Source organism: Meles meles, chromosome X, assembly GCF_922984935.1.
Source record: "Meles meles chromosome X, mMelMel3.1 paternal haplotype, whole genome shotgun sequence".
In the NCBI taxonomy this organism is placed as follows: Eukaryota; Metazoa; Chordata; class Mammalia; order Carnivora; family Mustelidae; genus Meles; species Meles meles.
In genome coordinates this window covers 34,200,172-34,220,805 of record NC_060087.1, presented here as the reverse complement: position 1 = coordinate 34,220,805, position 20,634 = coordinate 34,200,172, and the positions used below count along the sequence as shown (strand labels likewise).

At 48.8% G+C, this 20,634-nt stretch overlaps 1 protein-coding gene across 2 annotated transcripts in view; it reads left to right on the top strand.

The window, feature by feature from the left end:
- The first annotated feature begins 965 nt into the window (after positions 1-965).
- The window catches only part of SRPX (sushi repeat containing protein X-linked), a 120,598-nt gene continuing 100,929 nt past the window's right edge, over positions 966-20,634 (top strand). For both annotated transcript variants that reach the window (XM_045994518.1, XM_045994517.1), the window contains exon 1: positions 966-1,174. In XM_045994518.1, the coding sequence (XP_045850474.1) occupies positions 1,075-1,174 (100 nt within the window). In that variant the 5' untranslated portion in view covers positions 966-1,074. The remainder of the gene's footprint in view (positions 1,175-20,634) is intronic.

The window sequence follows — 20,634 nt, the reverse complement described above, 5'->3', positions numbered from 1 at the left end:
AGCTAAGACCCCCTTGGGGCAGGAAACAAGCCAGGTGCTGCCTTGTGGGTTCACAACACAACAAAAACAAAACAAAAACATTTGGGAAAGACTCAAAGAAGAAACCAGATCCGTCCTGCAGGCAGCCTAGAAACCCTATCCTGATAGCAGGCCACAGGTTGGAGGTTTTGGGCTGGTCCTGATGTCCTTGGAGGTGGTCGAGAACAACCCAGGAAATGGTGAAACTGGGTTGCAGAAAACTGCAACAGCTGCATTCCCAAGACTGGGAGTGAGACATGGGGAATTTTCTGTGCCTTGTGCCTGTCCATCAGCCGACCTGGAAAGAGAACCTCAAGCCCTGTTCCAAACCCCATTCCAAACCGCAGTTCAGCAGGCTCCCCTTCCAGTCCTTGATTCATTCCCCTACAAGAGATAAACAAAAAAGCTGTAGTATGGACGTTGGTGTCCTCAGGACTGCACACCTAACTTCAAATCCCCTCTGTGCCCATAAGGGTGAACTGGGCAAGTTTCCCAGCACCGGTGTCTACCTGAGACGTGGTCGTGAGGGTCAGGTCGATGAACGTGGCCGTTAATAGCCAGGCCGCAGGGGCCATTGTGGACCCGATCGGTGGTCCCTTCACACAGAATGGTTCACGCGGCTCTCAGCACAGATGACAGCGTGGGGGGTCCGGGATCTGGGAAAAGGTTGGGCACCGGTGTGTGTATTTGGGGTGAGCGGAATCAGAGAGCAGGAAGGTGTTTGGGGTCATCCGACGTGCTAGGACACGTTCCTGGCGCTCTCCGGCCCTGGGGGGCCAGCCCCGTTTCCAGAAGAAGCGCTGGCAGCAAAGGAGGGGCTGGGTCTGAGCCCCGGACCGCGGGAGCGTCCGGGGGAGGCGGAGGAAGGAGGGCAGGCCCCAGGCGAGCTGGAGGGAGGGCGAGAGGGAGGGGTAGCGGCGAGAGGAGGAGTTTTCCAGCTAGGCTTCACCAGCTCGCCGCGCAGCCCCTCGGTCCCGTCTGTCTCCTCCGCCCCCTGAAGGCGCGCGGCGCAGCCGAGCCGGAGCTGAGCCCAGCCGAGCGAGCGCAGTGCGCGCCATGGGGAGCCCCGCACTCCGGGCCGCACTGCTGCCGCCGCCGCTGCTGCTGCCGCTGCTACTGCTGCTGCTAAGGGTCCCGCCGAGCCGCGCTTTCCCAGGTAGGACCGGAGGCGGGGCAGCGTCCCCGGCCGGGCGCCCTTTGTCTGCCCGGGACTTGGCTTTGGCGGCCCCAGGGAGGGGACGGCGCGTAGCGGGCTCGCGTCTGGGCGCCGGGAGGGGAGAGCCAGCTGTCGGCCCCACGCTCGGCGCCACGAGCCGCCGACCCTCTGGTCTGCGCTGCCGGCTGCCCCAGCGGACCCACGTTGGCGCTCGAGACCACGAAGGGAAGTTTGGCGGCGGGCTAGTTTCTCTCCACCTGGAGTTGTGCCTGACACGGTGTTGGGGAGACGCGCACGGCCGAGGCCCAGGGGGCGGGTGGCGGGCCCGCAGCTTGTCCTGGAGGCCCCGGGCCACCCCCGGGGGCTGCAGGGCACGCGCCGCGGGCGAGCAGCTCCCTGGGACCGCACAGGCTGGGGCCTCTCCCGCAACCCCCAACCCCCCCTGCTGGGGATTCCGAGAAAGTCTGCGCCTCTGGGAGAGAGGTGCCAGCTGAGAGTGGTGACTTGTGGCAGACGCGCGGTTAGCCCCTAGGAACCGGGACTACAGGCCCGCGGCTCTGCGAGGCAGGGGGTGTGGCTTCTTGTTGCGCGGGGGCGTGGTCTCTAGCATCTAGGGGGCCCCAGGTAGTTATTCGGGGCTCTCTTGGTGTTGACAAAATCTTTAGATTTGCCCTTTAAAAAAGCTTCAGCTGACTCCCTCATCTGGGAGTCTTAGGTCAGCAGAGGCTTCAGGAGAGCAGGACAACATGGATGCACCCCTGTCCCCCAGCAATGGAGAAGAAATCCGAGGGTGCAGTTTAATTTAGTGCTAATGGGAAGGTGGGTGGTGTGGATTTCAGGGCGTGCAGACATTTGGCTTTGCACTCAACACTATGGGCAGTTTAAATCGGGGGTCCAAGGAATGAACCTACCAAGTTCTGGGTGACAGACCGGTGGCGGTGGAGGGTTTCTAGGTAGTGGGGTATGAAGAGGTAGAGAAGGCTGCTGGAAATACTCCGCACAGCCCTAAATGAATGAATGACTCAAACAAGAGTGTAAAGTGATATATACAGCAACTGTGTTTTGAGCTGTTTGGTAGGAACGGATTCGGGGCAAAGTAGAAAGGAGACTTCATCCTCTGTCCCAGGCAAGTGCCATTCCCATGCTGCCTATTGCCGTTTAGCAGGAGTTGGGTTACAGTGAACCTAGAGGGGAAGGGGAGGTCAGGAGCAGGAGAGAAGTTGAGAAGCTGGAGACAGCCTTTCACGCTGAAGTCCCAGGCATCTCTGAGCTGCCTGTAAGTCTGCTGGAGCCTTTCTTTCTCAGCCAAGGGGCCTCTTCTCTTTTTCCATCTGAAATCCCTCTGCTCTCCTTTCTCCCAGCTTCTACCCTAATATAGTGTAGCTTGCTGCCAGGGCCCAGGCATCCACAGGAAAATGGGTGTGCCAGTTTGGGCATGCCTCTCTGTCTCTGGGGAACTGCCCCTGGCTAATTCTGCCAGCCAGCAGACTGCCTCCACTTTGGCCCTTCTCAGTGGGGTCTCTCAGGAAATGTGCTCTGCTGGGCCTTGGGAAGGCTGGGGAGGGGAGACTCTCTAGGCCAGTGGGTCCCAGGGCAAATCCCATCAGCAGAATTCACCCTAAGTGCTGGGTGACAGAGAGGGTTTGCAGATCATTTCAGAGGAACTCCCTTAGCAAGTGGACATTATGTCTCCGGTAAGAGAGAAGATAAGAGGCCTGGAATCAGGAACCTCTAAAAGAGGGAGGTGGAGATGAAGGGCCCCATCACGCCCACCACCATTATATAACTATCCGAGATTTAATAGCAAATCTGTCAGAGGGAGAGTAAATCATTCCCACTCCTAGAAGGTCTCTGGAGTTCTTCCATCTTTGAATTTGATGCAGCCTTTCTGGCATTGGATTCATTCTCTGCAGCCCAGCAAAGACACGGTGTCTACAAAAATCCACATGAAATGTATAGAAAGTTTGTGGCAAAGTTGTCTGTGTTTGATTGTGTTTGTATGGCTATAAGAGATAAAAGTTTTTATTCTGTTCTTTTTGGGGCTTTTTTTTCTTTGTTTGTTTTTTTAAGGATTTTTATTTATTTATTTATTTGACAGAGATCACAAGTAGGCAGAGAGGCAGGCAGAGAGAGAGAGAGAGGAGGAAGCAGGCTCCCCTCGGAGCAGAGAGCCCGATGTGGGGCTCGATCCCAGGACTCTGAGATCATGACCTGAGCCGAAGGCAGAGGCTTTAACCCACTGAGCCACCCAGGTGCCCCTTTTTGGGGCTTTTTTTGAGGTATAGTTGACATGACATGTTAGTTTCAGGTGTATAACACAATGACTTGCTATTTGTGTATGTTGTGAAATGATCACCAACAGAAGTCTAGTTACCATCAGTCACCATATGTAGTTACAGTTTTTTTTCTTGTGTTGAACACTTGGAAAATTTACTCTGAGTAACTTTCAAATATCCAATACAGTATTAATTAACTGTAATCACCATGGTGTACATTAGTACATCCACATGGCTTATTTATTTTGTAACTGGAAGTTTGTACCTTTTGACCCCCTTTGCCCATTTTACCCATTCCCCCCACCCCCAACTCTGTAACCACCAGTCTGTTCTCTGTATCTACGAGCTTGGGGTTTTTTGTTTTGTATTTCAAATTGTACATATAAGGGAACTCAGGTGGTGATTTATCTTTCTATCTGACTTACTTCACTTAGCATAATGTCCTCAAAGTTCCATATTGTCCATTGCTAATGGCAAGATTCCTTTCTTTTTTGTGGCTGAATAGTATTGCTCTGTGTGTGTGTGTGTGTGTGTGTGTGTGTGTCTGTGTCTGTGTGTCTGTGTGTATCTACACCACATCTTCTTTAACCATTCATCTATCAGTGGACACTTGGGTTGCTTCCATATCTTGGTTATTATAGATAATGCTACAAAGAACATGGGAATGCAGATATCTTTTTGAGTTAATGTTTTCATTTTCTTCGGATAAACACCCAGAAGTGGAATGAATGCTGGATCATATGGTAGCTCTATTTTTAACTTTTGGGGGCACCTCCATACTGTTTTCCACAGAGGTGCCCCAGTCTGCATTCCCACCAACACAGCGCAGAGGGTTCCCTGGTCCCCACCTCCTGGCCCACGCTTGTTACTTCTTGTCTTTTTGATGACAGCTATTCTAACAGGTGTGAGGTGACAGCTCATTGTGGTTTTGATCTGCATTTCCGTTTTTCTTCTGTGCTTAAGTCAACTCTTAAAACCTCATTTACACCTGAGAGTTCGGAGGTTCACGCTACCTCATCCCGGAAGCATAGCATCACGGATTCCAAGAAAGGTTCCGTGAATCTTATGCTGGCAGAAAACTGGTGAGCAGGCATGGTTTCACCAGTCAGGAAAACCCAGTGAGGTTTGCTCAAAGCCCAGCCAAACCACATGGGCCAGAGCCGTCCTCCCAAGTGCCACCTTCGTAGATAAGTATTAGGAAGAGAACACCTGCCCCACAATCTACAATTAAAGTCTCTCCGGGGGCAGGCTAAGCTAGAAATTTCTCTTTGGAGTTAAAAGGTGTAAGGACCTGACAAAGTTCCTCTTCGTTAAAAAGGGGGAATTAGAAAGCAGGGAGTTCGGGAAGAGCAGGACATTTTCATCGAGCATTTTCTTCACCGAGAAACTTGCAGTCCAGTATGTTGGTGTGACTGCTTCTCCTTTCACAGCTTTGTGAGCTCAAAGACACACCAGAAACCGTCCTTCAAGCACTGTGTTCAGACCTTCCCATCTCCTCAGTCTTCACACCATAACTGAAATATAGGCCCTCTCTTTTCCATGATTACCATACCATTCTCGCTTATAGTCTCCCTCATTCTAATTCATTCTACTTTCTCTGGCCAGATACTGGTCTTTTAAATACAACTACTTTTACATCTGCTCAAACACTGAGAGCGGCAGCTGCCTGTCCTCTCTCACGTTAACTAGAAAGTTCTCAGTTGTTTTCAGTGGACTACACAATTGCTTCCAACCTAAATTTTCGGTCTTTCTCTCCTGGTTTCCTAAAATGTGGCCAAACAGACTACCTGTTTTCACAGAGCTGGAACCACATTTTCCCTCTTCTTGGCGATTGCTGCTTCCTGCACCTGGAATTCCTCCATCCGCCCGAACCCCAGCCACCTGTCGGCCCAAGTTCTGCCCATCCTCCCGTGTCACCCTCTCTTGGATGAAACGTTTCCTCGATCCCTTAAATGGGAAGCTTCTGCCTTCCGTTAAACACCCACGGCACTCCATGTTTCTCTTGCGGTGTTTATGACATGTGTCATGCGGTACAATAATTTACGCACTCCTGTATACTTCTAGATTCTGACCTCTGGAAGGCAGGCGCTACCACGTCTTCCCCTTCTTTATATTTCTTCTGGGGCCTAGCCGAGCACCTGGAGCCAGGAGGGTCTTTGTGCTGGTCAAGTTACTGGCCCCGTAATGTGGCTGATGGGCCACTGGAAAGAAAGGAGCTGAGAGAATCATGCACAGGTCAACAGGGCTCTGTGCCGCCATGAATCTCCATGCAGAGCAACTGTGGCTCGCTGGCCATAGAGGTTGCTTTTTCAGTCCCTGAACACCCTCTGCTTAAGCAATAACCTTCTCTGTTGGGGGCTGTAAGGCGAGAGACTTACTGCAGCCACAAGCTGGAGCGTACATTTATTATTTTTCTTGGCCTCTCTGCTATAGTGGTTGAACGCTTTCCTCCGCGAACACGAATGTGAGCGCTCCATCAATTCCTCTTTCAGAGAACACGGCTAAAACGGGTAATTGAAAGTGAAGATTGAGTTTAAACAGAAGAAGGATTCCTTTTGCCAGGCTATCCCATAGTATGAACTTGTGGCAGCCAAGTTATGATGAATACCCAGGTTACAGACTCACTTCCAGCCGAGCGGCGTGAACGAGTTCCAGGTCCTGGGGAGTCGCTCATGCCGGCCCCTTCCTTAGGTTGGCCCTCGCGTGAGTTCTCGACTGTCAGCTTTTATGAGCCATTGTTTATGGGAGCCTTTTAAGCCCCAATTCTTTTCTCTTGGATATTTGAAAGTAGTTCTGAAATGGAAACTTTTTCTGCCTTTTCTAATGAAAACGGGGCTCTACCCAGAGACTTTTTCAAGTGGACACAGAATGATGGTGTGCTTGGGACAGCACGGTGAAGAAGGTGGGGAAATCCTTCTCTTGTTGTGTTTTGTCTTATGGGGAAAGAGACAAGGGCTTATCTATGGGGGGAAATGATGTAGCAGCGGCGGGTCGACAGGCTCTGGGAGCCCAGAGAGCTGCCATTACAGGAGCCCTGGGCCCGGACATTGGAGAATGATGCTCGTGGATGGCTGAGGCCCGTGACCGTGGTCCCCAGGCCCAAGCAAGGTTAGCAGAGGTCCGGGCACTTCTCTATGAACATCTGGAAATTGGAAAGAAAAATCCGCGTGGGTGTTCTTTTTCTGGGGAGAAGGCCCTTCTCCCAATTCAGAACCACTATTCACTAGAAGCTGTTCATGAATTGCGTGAGCAAGCTGCCCTTAATGGACACAATACTGCACATGCGTAGTAAGATGAAATTGTCAGAGTAGGAAAACTGTGGTTGAACCGCTGAGCCGGGGGTCCCTCGGGTCGTGACCAGAGGTACATCTTCTCCTCCTCGCTTAAAAAGCAACACCCAACAAAGCAGGTATAATCATAGATGGCAATTGCCTTCAGTCCTGGGTTGGCAACTCATTGTACCCCTCGCTTAGCCCAGAGTCTGCGACCTGGAGGAGGATCTTTAGTCCACATTCGTGGCTTAAAGAACCGGCTAAAATAATTTATCACGGCAGAGAACAAGGGTTCTGTTTCAAATATCTCTGTAGGATTTCACTGGAATTTCCAAGATGCTAATTCCCAGAGAAAAAGGAATGCACGACAGCAAAACGTCAGAGGAAATTTGCACTGTCCTGAACAGTAGACCCCCTCTGGACAGGCGACGAGCCAAGGCATAGTTAATGGCTGGGGCTGTTGGATGTCACATCCCCCTGGGACACTATTCTAGGAGATTCAGAAACTCCCGGGAGTCCCAGAGGCAGGATTTGCAGATCAAGGTTTAAGGCTAAAGCTTGTGCAAGAGAGAAGCCATTGGTAGCATTGCTGAGCACCAAGTTTTCCAGATGATAATTGGTTTCACCTGGATCTTACTATCCACATGGCGCGCTCGACCCAGAAACCTCTGGAGTGTTCATTCCGGAGATGCATGATTCACTCGCCCGTAATCCTTAGCTCATACTGGATGTCTCTTTCTGCATTGTACTCCAGGGAGAGGATAAATGGGCTTGGACCTAATGGCTTGGATTATCCCAGAGGTTTGGGGTTGTAAATTGAGTATCATGGTTTTAAAACTTTTTTATGAGTAATAGTCAGACAAATCTGAACACAGACTTGGGGGCAAACTTTCTGCCTTGGCCTGGAAATAGCATTGTGCGCTTTCTCCTGCCCCACTTGTTCTTACGGTGACCTGTCGCGTGTTGGGTCCTGGGGACAGGCTGCTGATTTCTCATGTCCCATTGCTGGCTCTTGGCAGCGTCCTCCCCGTTGTGCCTCATGAGCGTCTGTCTGTCCAACACCGACTGCATCCCGGGACCCTCTGACTGATGACTCTGGCCGGCCACTTACTGTGTGGGTGGTTGAGCTGAGTGACCGTGCCAGATCCAGGGATCCAGGAATGTTCAAAAACACTGGTTAATTTAGGGCCACAGGGCAAGGACTGAGCCAAGGTTTGGCAGGCCCACTGTGGAGTGGTGAGGAAGTGGTGGCGTGGCCACGTCCCCCACCTTCTGTGACTCTGCCCCCAGATTGGCCATTCCATATAGGAACTCTGACAGACTTGTTGCCACTGACTCAGCATTCGTCAGACAAAGGCTCCGAGTCCTTTAAATATCCAGTGTTGAAATCCTGTTTCCACTTAGATTCCCATCTAGCTTTCCAAGGGGTGGAAACATACTCTTTCCCCATTAGTTACTCATGGATCTGAGGCCTCCGGCCATGTGAGCAGGTCCTGGGGTCTCTCGTCCATTTCATGTCCTCATGGTGGCTCTTAGCATATCCGTGGCAGGAGAGCTGCCGGGAAGAACGCCTCCGGCCAGTGCTGACCCTGCTGGGCTTTCAGGCTCTGTGGAGATTCTCGGACAAGTTTCTCATCCACATCCGGGCTCCCCTGCGTGGGCCACCTGGTCTCTGGAACCGTGGGATATCCGACTGGGAGGGCCTGAGACGTAGCTCCTTGTGTCTTAGGGATGAGCCTCTGAGGCCCAGCGAGCTGGAGGGCATTTGTCTGGGGTGGCCTGGGGCATGAGAAGCACAGCTGGGTTTAGAGCTAAGTCGTGGCTCCAGAGCTCCCATCACTCTCCTCCTGCCACCGCTCTGGGCTTGCCCTGAATTTGGTCTTCGAGTGGCCACCCCGTGTGAGGCACCTGCCGGGCCCCAGGGGAGAGGGGCAGGCCGGAACCAGTCACACAGCCTGCGCTTGCCGGGCCCCGTCCCCGTGTATTCTGGCGTGGTTGTGTCTCCCGACACTTGGCTGCCATGGCAGGCTCTCACGCCTGGGGCCGCTTGCATGTTCCTCAAGGGCTGGGAGCCCCAGATGCTCCCTCTCTCCACCACTTGCTTTGAGCTTTCCAACCGATAGGTCACCATATTCTTTTTTTTTTTTTTAAATATTTTATTTATTTATTTGACAGAGAGAGATCACAAGTAGATAGAGAGGCAGGCAGAGAGAGAGAGAGAGAGGGAAGCAGGCTCCCCGCCGAGCAGAGAGCCCGATGCAGGACTCGATCCCAGGACCCTGAGATCATGACCTGAGCCGAAGGCAGCGGCTTAACCCACTGAGCCACCCAGGCGCCCCAAGTCACCATGTTCTTAATGAGATCGAATTCACCTCCCAGACCATTCAGCCATGGAAACCAATGAGGTAATTTTCAGTGTGTTCACAGAGTTGTGTATCCATCAGCACAATTTTAGAATGTTTTCATTCTCCCCAAAAGAGACCCTGTGCCCCTTAGCCATCACTCCCTGCCCCCCGACACCTGAGCTCTAGGCAACCATTTGCCTGTTCTCTGTCTCTACACATTTACCCACTCGTTACATTCTGTATAAGTGGAATCGTACAATATTTGTCCTTTTGTGCCTGGCGTCTTTCACGGAGAGTGATGTTTTCAAAGCCCATTCGTGTTGAGGCAGGTATCATTACTTGATTCCTTTGTACGGTTTAAGTTTATTCTACTGCATGGGTAGACTGCATTTTATCCATTCATCAGCTGATAGACATTTGTGCTTCCACTTTTTATGAGTAATGCAGTAAACAGTCCCGTAAGTTTGTGGGCATATGGTTTCATTTCTCTTGGCTAGATACCTAGATGATTTTCCAAAGCAGCTGTACCCTTGTCCGTTCACACCAGCGGCATGTGGTGGTTCCAGCTTCTGCACACCTCAACGACTCTTGATATTACCTGTCATTTTGATTAAGTGCTATCATTTTAGCTCAGGTCATTAACGGCTTCTACGCAAGGACAGAGTGAGAAAGCAGCATCTGTTCTGCCAGCGACAAAAGGAGACTGGTGAGAGTCACCTATGGCTGCCTGCCACCTTTTCACTGCTGGCTGCAGGTCTACTGCTGGTTATCAGGCACCCTTGGGTGCATTAGAAGGAAAATGAGAAGGAAACGCCTTGTGCGGGTATGGGGGCACCGGGCTTGGTCAGGAGACAGACTCTGGGGTCATTAGGAAAAGGATGGAGGCCGACCCAGGACTCAGGACTGAAGAGTGGCGGGTAGGATGATTGGAGACCCTGCTCCCTCTTTCGGTGAGTGTGATGATGTAGGTAAGTCCCTGAACAATCTTACGCGTGTGTTGGTCCTTGCTCTCAGTGGCTCAGCCCATGTGGAATCTGCCATAGTATTTCACGGCTTGTGACTGCTTAAAAGAACAAAGCAAGAAAGGGTACTGACATATGGACAGCATCCTGGAGTGCAGGAATCCTGGGATCCCCCGGGAGCAAGTGAGACTAGCGGAAGCTTGGGCCCCACAGAGCAGCATGTGCATTCAAATAAGATCCCTCCACTGATCCTTATCCACAGTGAAATTTCAGAAGTACTGTGTGATGAATGAGTTCAGCCCTTTGCCAGACCAGGGCGGCTGGCCTGTTTCTATGGGCCACACAATAGCTCCCCATCCCGCCTTCCCCCTTTCCTGTGGGCTTTGCCTTCATCATGGTCGCTAGACTTCCTTTCCGAAGTTCCCGACATTCCTGAGATAAGCCAGCCCAGCCTTTAGGTCTCTACTCCCTCTTCCAACTCCAAAACAAACCCAACCCCGAGAGGGACCTTGACTCTGTGTCCTTTTAAGCCTTCCCGCCTGGCTGAACCTCCAGCAACAGCAGCAGCAAAGCCATCTTTCGGTGATGGGTGATGGGCCTCGTGTGGCTCTGCTCTGCAGTGAATTTGTCCCTTAGAAATAATTTCAGCTCCTTAAGAAAGCTACATGAGGACCGTCTGGGTCCCCCCTGCCCCACCAGTGAGACCTCATCCTGTGACTGAGAACTGGCACCTCGGGGACTACACATCTTTGTCCTAGAAATGGATGCCTTGGGATGAGGGAGGAGGCAGCCCCATTGGGGGCGGGGGGAGACAACACCAGTGCGAAGTCAGAAGAGCACACGCTGCCCCTGGCACTCAGCACCCCTCCAGCCCCTTCCCGTAACCCCACGAATTGGGCAAGTCAGGAAGACTGAACTGGTAACAGCAATAAAAACGGAGCCTCCCACTTTTCTGGGAGGGGGGGCGGGGGAAGTTAGGGTTGATATTCTGCTTTGGCAGATCTGGGCTGGGGACTAGGAATTTAGGGCAGGGATCTCCAAAGTCAGTCCGGGCAGGCCAGATGGGGCCCGCTGCCTGGTTTTGTATGCCCAGTGAGGTGGGAATGATTTTTCAGTTTTAAAATGGTTGACGTCAGAAGGAGAATATTTTCTAACACGGGAGGATTCTATGAGATTCAGATATCTGTGAATTCAGATATCTGTGTCACTGGATCACAGCCCGGCTCACCCATCTGGGTGCTGTCTGTGGCCACTTGGTCATACCACGGCAGGGTTGAGCAGTCGTGATCCAGACCATGTGGCCTGCAAAGCCGAAAGTATTTATTGTCTGGCCCTTTACAGAAAAAGTCTGCCACTCCTGAACTAGAGTCTTGCTGTTCCGGGTATGGACCGTGAACCAGCATTGTCCGGGAGCTTTAGAGAACTCTAGAATCTCAAAACCCACCTCAGACCTAGGAAATCAGAATTTACCTTTTAACATACTCCTAGGTATTTGGGGCTGCTTCTCCTTCGCCATGAGGCTCATCTTCGCCTTTGGTCGAGGGTCTTTTAAGAGATATAGGCCCACATGCTGTAACTAGCACCATACACTGTTGCTGTCAGTTCATGTGACAGAGAATGGGGTGTCTCGTTATCTGGGTTTGAGGCTTGGTCACCTTCCAGGCCCTCTAGAAACGAGGGTCTGTTCTTGCCAATTCTCGGCCAAGGTCTGGTATCCTAATTCAAAGCTGGAGGCCGAATGGCCTTTGCTTAGCCCCTGGCAGACTTTCTTGAGGCTGCGTGCATTTCTCAGCATCTTTCTGGATCTGCTGCCCTGCCAGGACCTTGCTATGTGGCATGGCCTGCAACTCTTCCCAGGCCCCTAACCTGGGTGCTGGGGACTTGCCTTGGACAATGTATCTTTTGCCAGGTGCTGTTCTCTTAGGAGCGGTTAATCTTTCTGCTGGTCAGGACCATCCCTAGTAAAACATTTCTATAAGTGGCTTCCTTGAAGCACTGCTTCCTGGGGAAGTTCATAGATATATTCTAGGGGCAGCAGAAAGTAGCTGGGAAACTGCTGGGTTAAGGAGGCTTCTTTCTTGCCCGACTACTCAGGGTCATTGATATGCTAATGACCTCATTAAGTCTTTTTTAAAAAAAATATTTGACAGACAGAGATCACAAGTGGGCAGAGAGGTAGGCAGGCAGAGAGGGGGAAGCAGGCTCCCCGCTGAGCAGAGAGCCCCATGTGGGGCTCAATCCCAGGACCCTGAGATTGTGACCTGAGCCGAAGGCAGAGGCTTTAACCCACTGGGCCACCCAGGTGCTCATTAAGTCTTTAGGGAGAGGACTAGGGAGGCTAGGGGAAGACCACCAACCAGCAGGGGCAGCACCACCTGGGAACGTCTTCAATCTGTAAATTCTCAGGCCACCGCACCCCAAAGCTACTGAACCTGTCTGTGAGGGAAGGGGAGCCCAGCAGTCTGTGTGTGTTTTTTTTTTAAGATTTTATTTATTTATTTGACAGAGAGAGGCAAGCAGAGAGAGAGAGGAGGAAGCAGGCTCCCTGCTGAGCAGAGAGCCCAATGCGGGCTCGATCCCAGGACCCTGAGATCATGACCTGAGCAGAAGGCAGCGGCTTAACCCACTGAGCCACCCAGGCGCCCCAGCAGTCTGTGTTTTAACAAACCTTCTTGGTGATGCTTTGTGCAAGCGTCAGATCCACCCGTGTGGTCATTTCCAAATTGTTTTCTCATAGCATCTCACTAGACTAGGGGTTCACATTTGATTTTGTGATTTTTATTTCTTTTTTTTTTTTTTTTAAGATTTTATTTATTTATTTGACAGAGAGAGATACAAGTAGGCAGAGAGGCAGGCAGAGAGAGTGAGAGGGAAGCAGGCTCCCTGCCGAGCAGAGAGCCCGATGCGGGACTCGATCCCAGGACCCCGAGATCATGACCTGAGCCGAAGGCAGCGGCTTAAACCACTGAGCCACCCAGGCGCCCCTGATTTTTATTTCTTTTTTATTAAAGTACAATTTAGCATACAGTGTTATATTAGTTACACGTGTACCACATAATGATTCAACAATTCTAGACATGACTTAGTGCCCACCACGGTAAGTGCAGTCACCATCTGTCACCAGTGTTAATACAGTATTATCGACTGTATTCCCCATACCTTACTTTTCATCTCTGTGACTTAATTCTTTGATAATTGGAAGTTTCTCCCTTTTACCCAGCTCCCCACCCCCCTCCCCTCTGGCAGCCACCAGCTTGTTCTCTATAGTTAAGGGTCCGTTTAGGTTGTTTTTGTTTGTTCATTTGTTTTTTGAGGTTTTTTTGGTTGTTTTTTTTTTTTTTTTTTTTTAGATTTGACATATGAGTGAGATCTTATGGTATTTGTCTTTCTCTGTCTGATTTGTTTTATTTAGCCTAGTATCCTGTAGGTCCATCCATGTTGTCGCCAATGGCAAGAGCTCATTTTTTTTTAATGGCTGAGTAGTATGCCACTCTGTGTGTGTGTGCGTGTGTGTGTGTGTGTGTGTGTGAATGTGTGATTGTCTTTATCCATTTGTGTATCCATGGACATGTGGGTTTCTTCCATATCTTGGCTACTGTAGATAATGCTGGTATAATGATGGGCATGCAGATATCTTTTCCAGTTGGTATTTTTGTTTTCTTTGGGTAAATACCCAGTGGTGGAATTACTGGATCATATGGTAATTCGATTTTTAATTTTTTTCAAGACCCTCCGTAGTGTTTTCCACAGTGGCTACACCAGTTTCTTTCCCACCAACAGTGCCTTTTTCTCCACATCCTCACCAGCACCTGTTATCTCTTGTCTTTTTGATTCTAGCCATTCTGACAGCTGCAAGGTAAGATCTCACTGTGGTTTTGATTTGCATTTTCCCAATGATGAGTGATGGTGAGCATCTTTTCATGGGTCTGTTGGCCATCTTCTGTCTTTGGAAAGATATCTGTTTGGGTCCTCTGCCCATTTTAATCAGATTCTTATTTTTTTTGTATGCGTGTGCTGAGTTGTATAAGGTTTTTTTTTTAATCTATTTTTGGATATTAATTCCTTATTATATAGGTCATTTGCAAATATCTTCTCCTAATCAGTAGGCTGACTTTTCATTTCATTGATTGTTTTTTTCCACTGGGCAGAAGCATTTTATTTTGATATAGTCTCAATAGTTTATTTTTGCTTTTGTCTCCCTTGCCTCAGGATACATATCTAGAAAGAAGTTGCTACAGCCAATGTCAAAGAAGTTATTGCTTGTGTTCTTGTCTAGGATTTTTATGGTTTCAGGTCTCTCATTTAGGGCTTTCCTCCATTTTGAGTTTATTTTTGTGTGTGGTGTTAGAAAGTTGTCCTGTTTCATTCTTTTGCATGTAACATGCGAGTTACAGCATGTGGGACTCTCTTAAATACCATTTATTGAAGAGGCTATCTTTTCCCTGTTGTATACTCTTGCCTGCTTTGTCATAGATTAATTGACCACAGAAGTGTGGATTTGTTTCTGGGTTCTCTATTCTGTTCTTTTGATCTACGTGTCTGATTTTGTGCCTGTACCGTAGTGTTTTGATGATGACAGCTTTGTAGTATAGCTTGGAATCTGGGATTGGGATACCTCCAGCTTTGTTCTTCTTTTTCAAGAGTGCTTTAGCTATTCAGGGTCTTCTGCGGTCCCATACCGATATCAGGATTGTTTGTTCTAGTTCTATGAAAAATGCTGTTGGTGTTTTAATAGGGATTACATTAAATCTGTAGATCACTTTGGGTAATGTGGATAGTTTCACAATATTAATGATTCGAGTTCATGAGTCGCCATATCTTTCCATTGGTTTGTGTCATCACATTTTTTTAAAAACTTATTTATCTGACAGAGATCACAAGTAGGCAGAGAGGCAGGCAGAGAGAGAGGAGGAAGCAGGCTCCCTGCTGAGCAGAGAACCCAACTCGGGGCTCGATCCCAGGACCTTGGGATCATGACCTGAGCCGAAGGCAGAGGCTTTAACCCACTGAGCCACCCAGGCACGCCACATTTGTTGTTTTTAAAGGGAACTGTGTTTTTGGTTCCAGGACAGGACGTTTGAGAAGATGACATTGAATTTCTTGAAGCTGGTGGCAGTGCCCACTGCAGACTCGGGGGGGGGGGGGGGGACACACAAACTTTTGGGTAGCAACATCTGTCCCACATCTGTCCCACCAAGCAGTTGTATGCATACTTACTTAATAGAAGTTTCTTCCAGGGGCGCCTGGGTGGCTCAGTGGGTTAAAGCCTCTGCCTTCAGCTCAGGTCATGGTCCCAGGGTCCTGGGATCGAGCCCCGCATCGGGCTCTCTGCTTGGCAGGGAGCCTGCTTCCTCCTCTCTCTCTGCCTGCCTCTCTGCCTAGTTGTGATTTCTCTCTGTCAAAGAAATAAAAAATTAAAAAAAAAAAAAAAGTTTCTTCCAGTCGAAAGCCACCAACTTTTGGCTGGTGCGAACATGTGTTCTTTGAAATGTGTTTTTGTGGGGCGCCTGGGTGGCTCAGTCTGTTAAGCGACTGCCTTCGGCTCGGGTCATGATCCCAGGGTCCTGGGATCGAGCCCCACATTGGACTCCCTGCTTAGCGGGGAGTCTCCTTCTCCCTCTGCCTACTGCTCTGCCTACTTGTACTCTCTATCTGTCAAATAAATAAATAAAATCTTTAAAAAAAATAAAATGTGTTTTTGTGTATTAAAATGTGAAGAAAGCTGGGAACAGCCCTTGAGATCTATTTCTCTCCTCTCTGCACAACTGCCCCTTCTAGGATACTCTTTTTCCCCCCCTTCCTGAAAAATTTCCTCTGGCAAATCCTACCCCACCTTTCTAGACCAGTCAAGTCCAGTGGCTTTTGCTGGTGCCCTTACCCACAGCGAGTGACCCTTCTCTCCACGGGAACGCCCTGGGAAGCCTTCAGATCTGAGGGATGGCCTCTCCCCAGGCAGCACCTCTCAGCCCAGGGCAGCTGGCTATTCCTTCTCAGTGCTCAGCCCACCGCCTTGCCTTCCAGAGCTTTCTTCTTTGCATATTGTCAGGGCAGGTGGTTGGGTGGACGCTTTTCATTCTTTGCTATCGAAGAGTTTATAAATGCTGTGTTGTCTCTGAGTTTGAAAATGCCAGTGACACCGAGGCTGGAACCAGGGCGGGGGGTGGGGACGCAAAGTTCTCTTGCCCAGACCTTTGCTCTTCTTGTTTATACAGAGGTGAGGCCGCAAGAGCTGACGTGGTGGGCGGATTCTTGACTTGGTTTACCTTTTGCCCAGAATTGTAAAGAAGCACAGTCACCTCACTGTCAGGCCACGTGACCTCGGCCAGCGCCACATTCTGGAGCCTTCTGCTGAAGGCCTTGCCACAGCCTGCCTCCCTTCTTGGATTTTGCGTGTGTTTCAGTTGACCTCTGAGGAGGCCCGCTGAGCCTTTGGGGGACCTTCTACTGTTGCTTTCATGCCGCTGTCTGGTTTCATGTTAAAGGCTGACATCTTGTTTTATGTTGGCCTCATATGTGTGTGGTCAGCCTCCAGGGCCTTGGGGATCCCCCTTGGTGGGGACAGGAGTTGCTGTTTGTTGAGGGCCCCTGTTTTGGGCTGACCTCAGGCGCCTGTCTTCTCCCTGTTTCTCCTCTCTTCCAGCTTTAGGTGGAAGGGGGGCAAGGCCACGCTGTGATTCTTCATAATATGAAACAATAGAAGGAGAAAAAAAACTGACAAAAATATATTCTTTTTCCCTCGAATGAGAGTAATGCCTTCCTTTATAAAGGCCTCCTTTCAAGCTGCTTTTTGTTAGCTGTGTAAAATATGCCCGCCCTGAAAATTTCCCACACCACATGCTGTCTTGTCTTTGCTGATGAAAGGCGAAGTGCTTGGGGACTGTGGGCGCCATCCACTCTGCCCAGTGTCTCCCCTTTGAGGTTTTGTGTGGAAGAGTTTCAACACAGGAAGGAATATTCTCTCAGGAGAGGCAGCTGTAGAAGCAAGGCTGTCTCTGTGAGCTTCTCTGTGGCGGGGATCTCTCTCTCACCAGCTTCCTGCCTTAACCACTTGTATTTCTTTTTTCTGGAGGAAATAAAGTTAGAATAGATAGTTAAGAGGAGCCTGAATGGGGAGAGAAGTTACATACGGCTGGTGTTTGGATACAAGAGAGGGAGAAAGAGTCCCCAGTAGCATGGAGCCCTGGTTGCCCGCAGCAGTGGCCCAGCCCGTGGTACCCTTACTGCCTTCCCTCCCTTCCCCAGCTCTCTTCCCCAGCCCATCATGGTGCTTCCTGGGATCTCCTCCCATGAGCTACTCACACCTTCTCTTAGAGTCTGCTTTTGGGGAAACTCACATGAACAATGTCAAAGCTGGAACTTAACCCAGGATTTTAGGTTCTGACTCAAAGTTCTCTCTACTGCTGAATTCATTCCTGTCAAGCAGAACTGTCTAGGTCAGTCATTGAACCATAAGTCAGACTTCATGAGGAAGCCTGGGGAGTGTTTCAGTCATCAGTTGCTGCGTAAGAAACCATCCTGAACCTTAGTGGCTGAAAACAACCCCTGCCACTTACTTGCTTACAATTCTGCAATTTGGGCAGGGCTTAGTGGGGATGGCCCCTCTCTGCTCAACCACCCGAGAGAGCTCTACCCATGTGCCTGGCACTTCCTCTCGGATGACTGGAATGGCTGAGATGGCTGGGCCTCCCTTTCTTCCTCTTTGCAGTCTCCTGTGCTCTACATCTTCTCTGTCTTTCCGTGTTGCCTTCCTCTTTTCTTTCCATGCAGATAGCTTCTTTTTTTTTTTAAATCCACATTTTTATTTAAATTAAATGAGCCAAGATACTACATCATTAAATACAGATGTAGTGTTTAATGATTCACTAGTTGCATATAATACCCATTGCTCATCACATCACGAGCCTTGCTTAATGCCCATCACCAAGTCCCTCATCAGGCTCTGTGCTCAGTCAGAATCTGCTGGAGATTGTCTTCCTCTCTGTCTCCCTCTGCTCCTTCCTTGCTCTCTCTCTCTCTCTCTCTCTCTCTGTGAAGTAAATAAATAAAATATTTTAAAAATGGAAAAATTTCTCTTTGCCTTCTTGGTTTAGGTTTTATTTGCTGTTCTTTCTCCTGCTCCTTTAGGTGTAAGGCTACCTTTTGCCCTCGGGATTTTTCTACTTAAAAAAAAAAAATTATTTTTTTATATTTCTTTTCAGTGTTCCAGAATTCATTGTTTATGCACCACACTCAGTGCTCCATGCAATACGTGCCCTCCCTAATACCCACCACCAGGCTCACCCAACCTCCCACCCCCACTCCCCTCTTCTTGAGGAGTGAAATCCAGAGCCACTGTGACTCTTAAGGCCCCAGTACAGAACTGTTACGGCCTTGCTCTTGTCACATTCTACTTGTTAAAGCAAACCACAAAGCAGGCCCAGGTGGTGGTGAGAGTGGGTAGGCTCTGCTTACTGAAATAGAAAGGGGGGTATCATCATATGCAGGGTGGGGGGAGTTGGTCAATTTGGTTTGGAAGAACATGCTGGAGATGTGAGTTTAATTTCCCAGGGTGTTTCCAGGTGCCTTCTGGTGAAATGCTGGATCTCAGGTGAGCTCTCTGCATGTCAGCCTATTCAGCAGCAGAATGTGGCCTGCCCCGATCCACTGCAAGGGCATGGAAGTGAATACATCTGTGTCTGAAGAGTATCCAAGGTTCACTTGCCAGTACTTCCTGATACTAGCCCCACCTCCATCCTTTGCTCCCCCAGGCTTCTCTCGTTTTCTCTCATTTTCATCAATGGCAAAGACTTGAAGAAAAGGTAACTCAAAATAGATCATAGACATAATTATAAGACGTGTAAAACTTGTTGTTGATAATATGGGAGAAAAATCTTTGTGAGCTTGAGTTAGATTTTCTTAGATATAACACCAAAAGCATGATCTATAAAAGATAAAAAAAAAATCACTTCATCCAAACTTAAAATTTAAAAACAGTTAAGAGAATGAAGAGGGGGCACCTGGGTGGCTCAGTTGGTGCAGCGTCTGCCTTTGACTCAGGTCATGATCCCGGGGCCCTGGGATCGAGTCCCACATCGGGTTCATTGTTCAGTGGGGAGTCTGCTTCTCTCTCTCCCTCTGCTGCTCTCCCTCTCTGTCAAATAAATAAACAAAGTCTTAACTAGCATATTTTATTTTTTTATTATATTCAATGAGTGAAGGAACATATGGTACATCATTAATGTTTGATGTAGTGTTCAATGATTCATTAGTTGCATTATAAAATCTTAAAAAAATCTTAAAAAGGAGAACGAAGAGGAGATAAACCACAGACTGGAAAAACTTATTTACAAATGCCATATAGTCCTGACAAAGCACTTTTATCCAAAATACATGAAGAGATCTCTAAACCCCAAAGGATAAGAAAACAAGTAATCCACTGTAAAGGGTAGGGGAAAATATTTTTTTTTAAGATTTATTTATTTCTTTATTTGAGAGAGAGCACAGGCAGGAAGAGCAGAGGGAGAAGGCGAGGGAGAGAGAATCTGAAGCAGACTCCACACTGAGTACAGAGCCCAATGTGGGGCTCGATCCCACCACCCAAGCCAAAACCGAAAGTCTGACGCTTAACTGACTGTTCTACCCAGGCGCCCCATGAGTAGGCAAAATATTTTAACAGACACTTCACCAGAGAAGTTATATGAAAAGACAGCCAACATCATTACCCACCTACTAGCTGGATGAAGTTGGCCAACCGAACTTCCGCTTTCTTCTGCCAAATGTAAACAGTGCCACCTGCTACCCTAGGGAAGTGATTTGTAATGTACAGTGCAAATATAGGGCATGGTCATAATTCCCAAAAAAACAACTTGCACACATTTTTGTTCCTGGGAGAGGGCTGACTAGCCAGTTCTCAATCTCCCTCATTGGACCTTATGTGACAGACACCCGCAAATTGTTGGCTACGACTGCTAGGTAACCACTGGCCACTAGCAATTTGAGGCTGTTCATTTACTGTAAGCTCAAGTGGACGTGGGTGCCTCCCACCATGCTTTTCCAAACCAGTCTGGTTTGTAGGGCTCCCTAAAAAAACCTCCCACTGTCTGCTTCTTCTGCCCTCAAGTGTCCTAATGTCCTTTCATTTCAAGGAACTTGCATCATGTATGCTCTACAACAAAGGGCTTTAGTGTTTCTCGGTACCATCAATACCTAAGAGATTTACTTTGACCTTGATTTTTTTTCTTTGCATTTGTAAACAGTGGCCAAGCTTGAGATGTATTAGTTTCAATTGTCGTGTTGTATCGTTTTCTCTAGGACCTAATGTTAAATTCAACACTGAATGCTTAGTAAGGACACTGATTATGTGAGGAGGAAGTCACAGAACATTTTTCATCTAGTGTCTAAATTTGGAAAAAGAGGCTTGGATGAACAGCTGCAGTATCCCAACTGATTTTCCATTTCTGTGAATCCCAAAGTCCCCTCTCCTTGCATTTAAAATTCCTGGAATTCCTGAAATTAAAAAAATACTGTGAGAGGAACACACAGGGTTGTCGTCATTGTTGTTTTTTTTAACAGCTTTATTGAGGTATGCTTGACATAGTAAACTCCCCAAACTGCCTTTGCACCTTT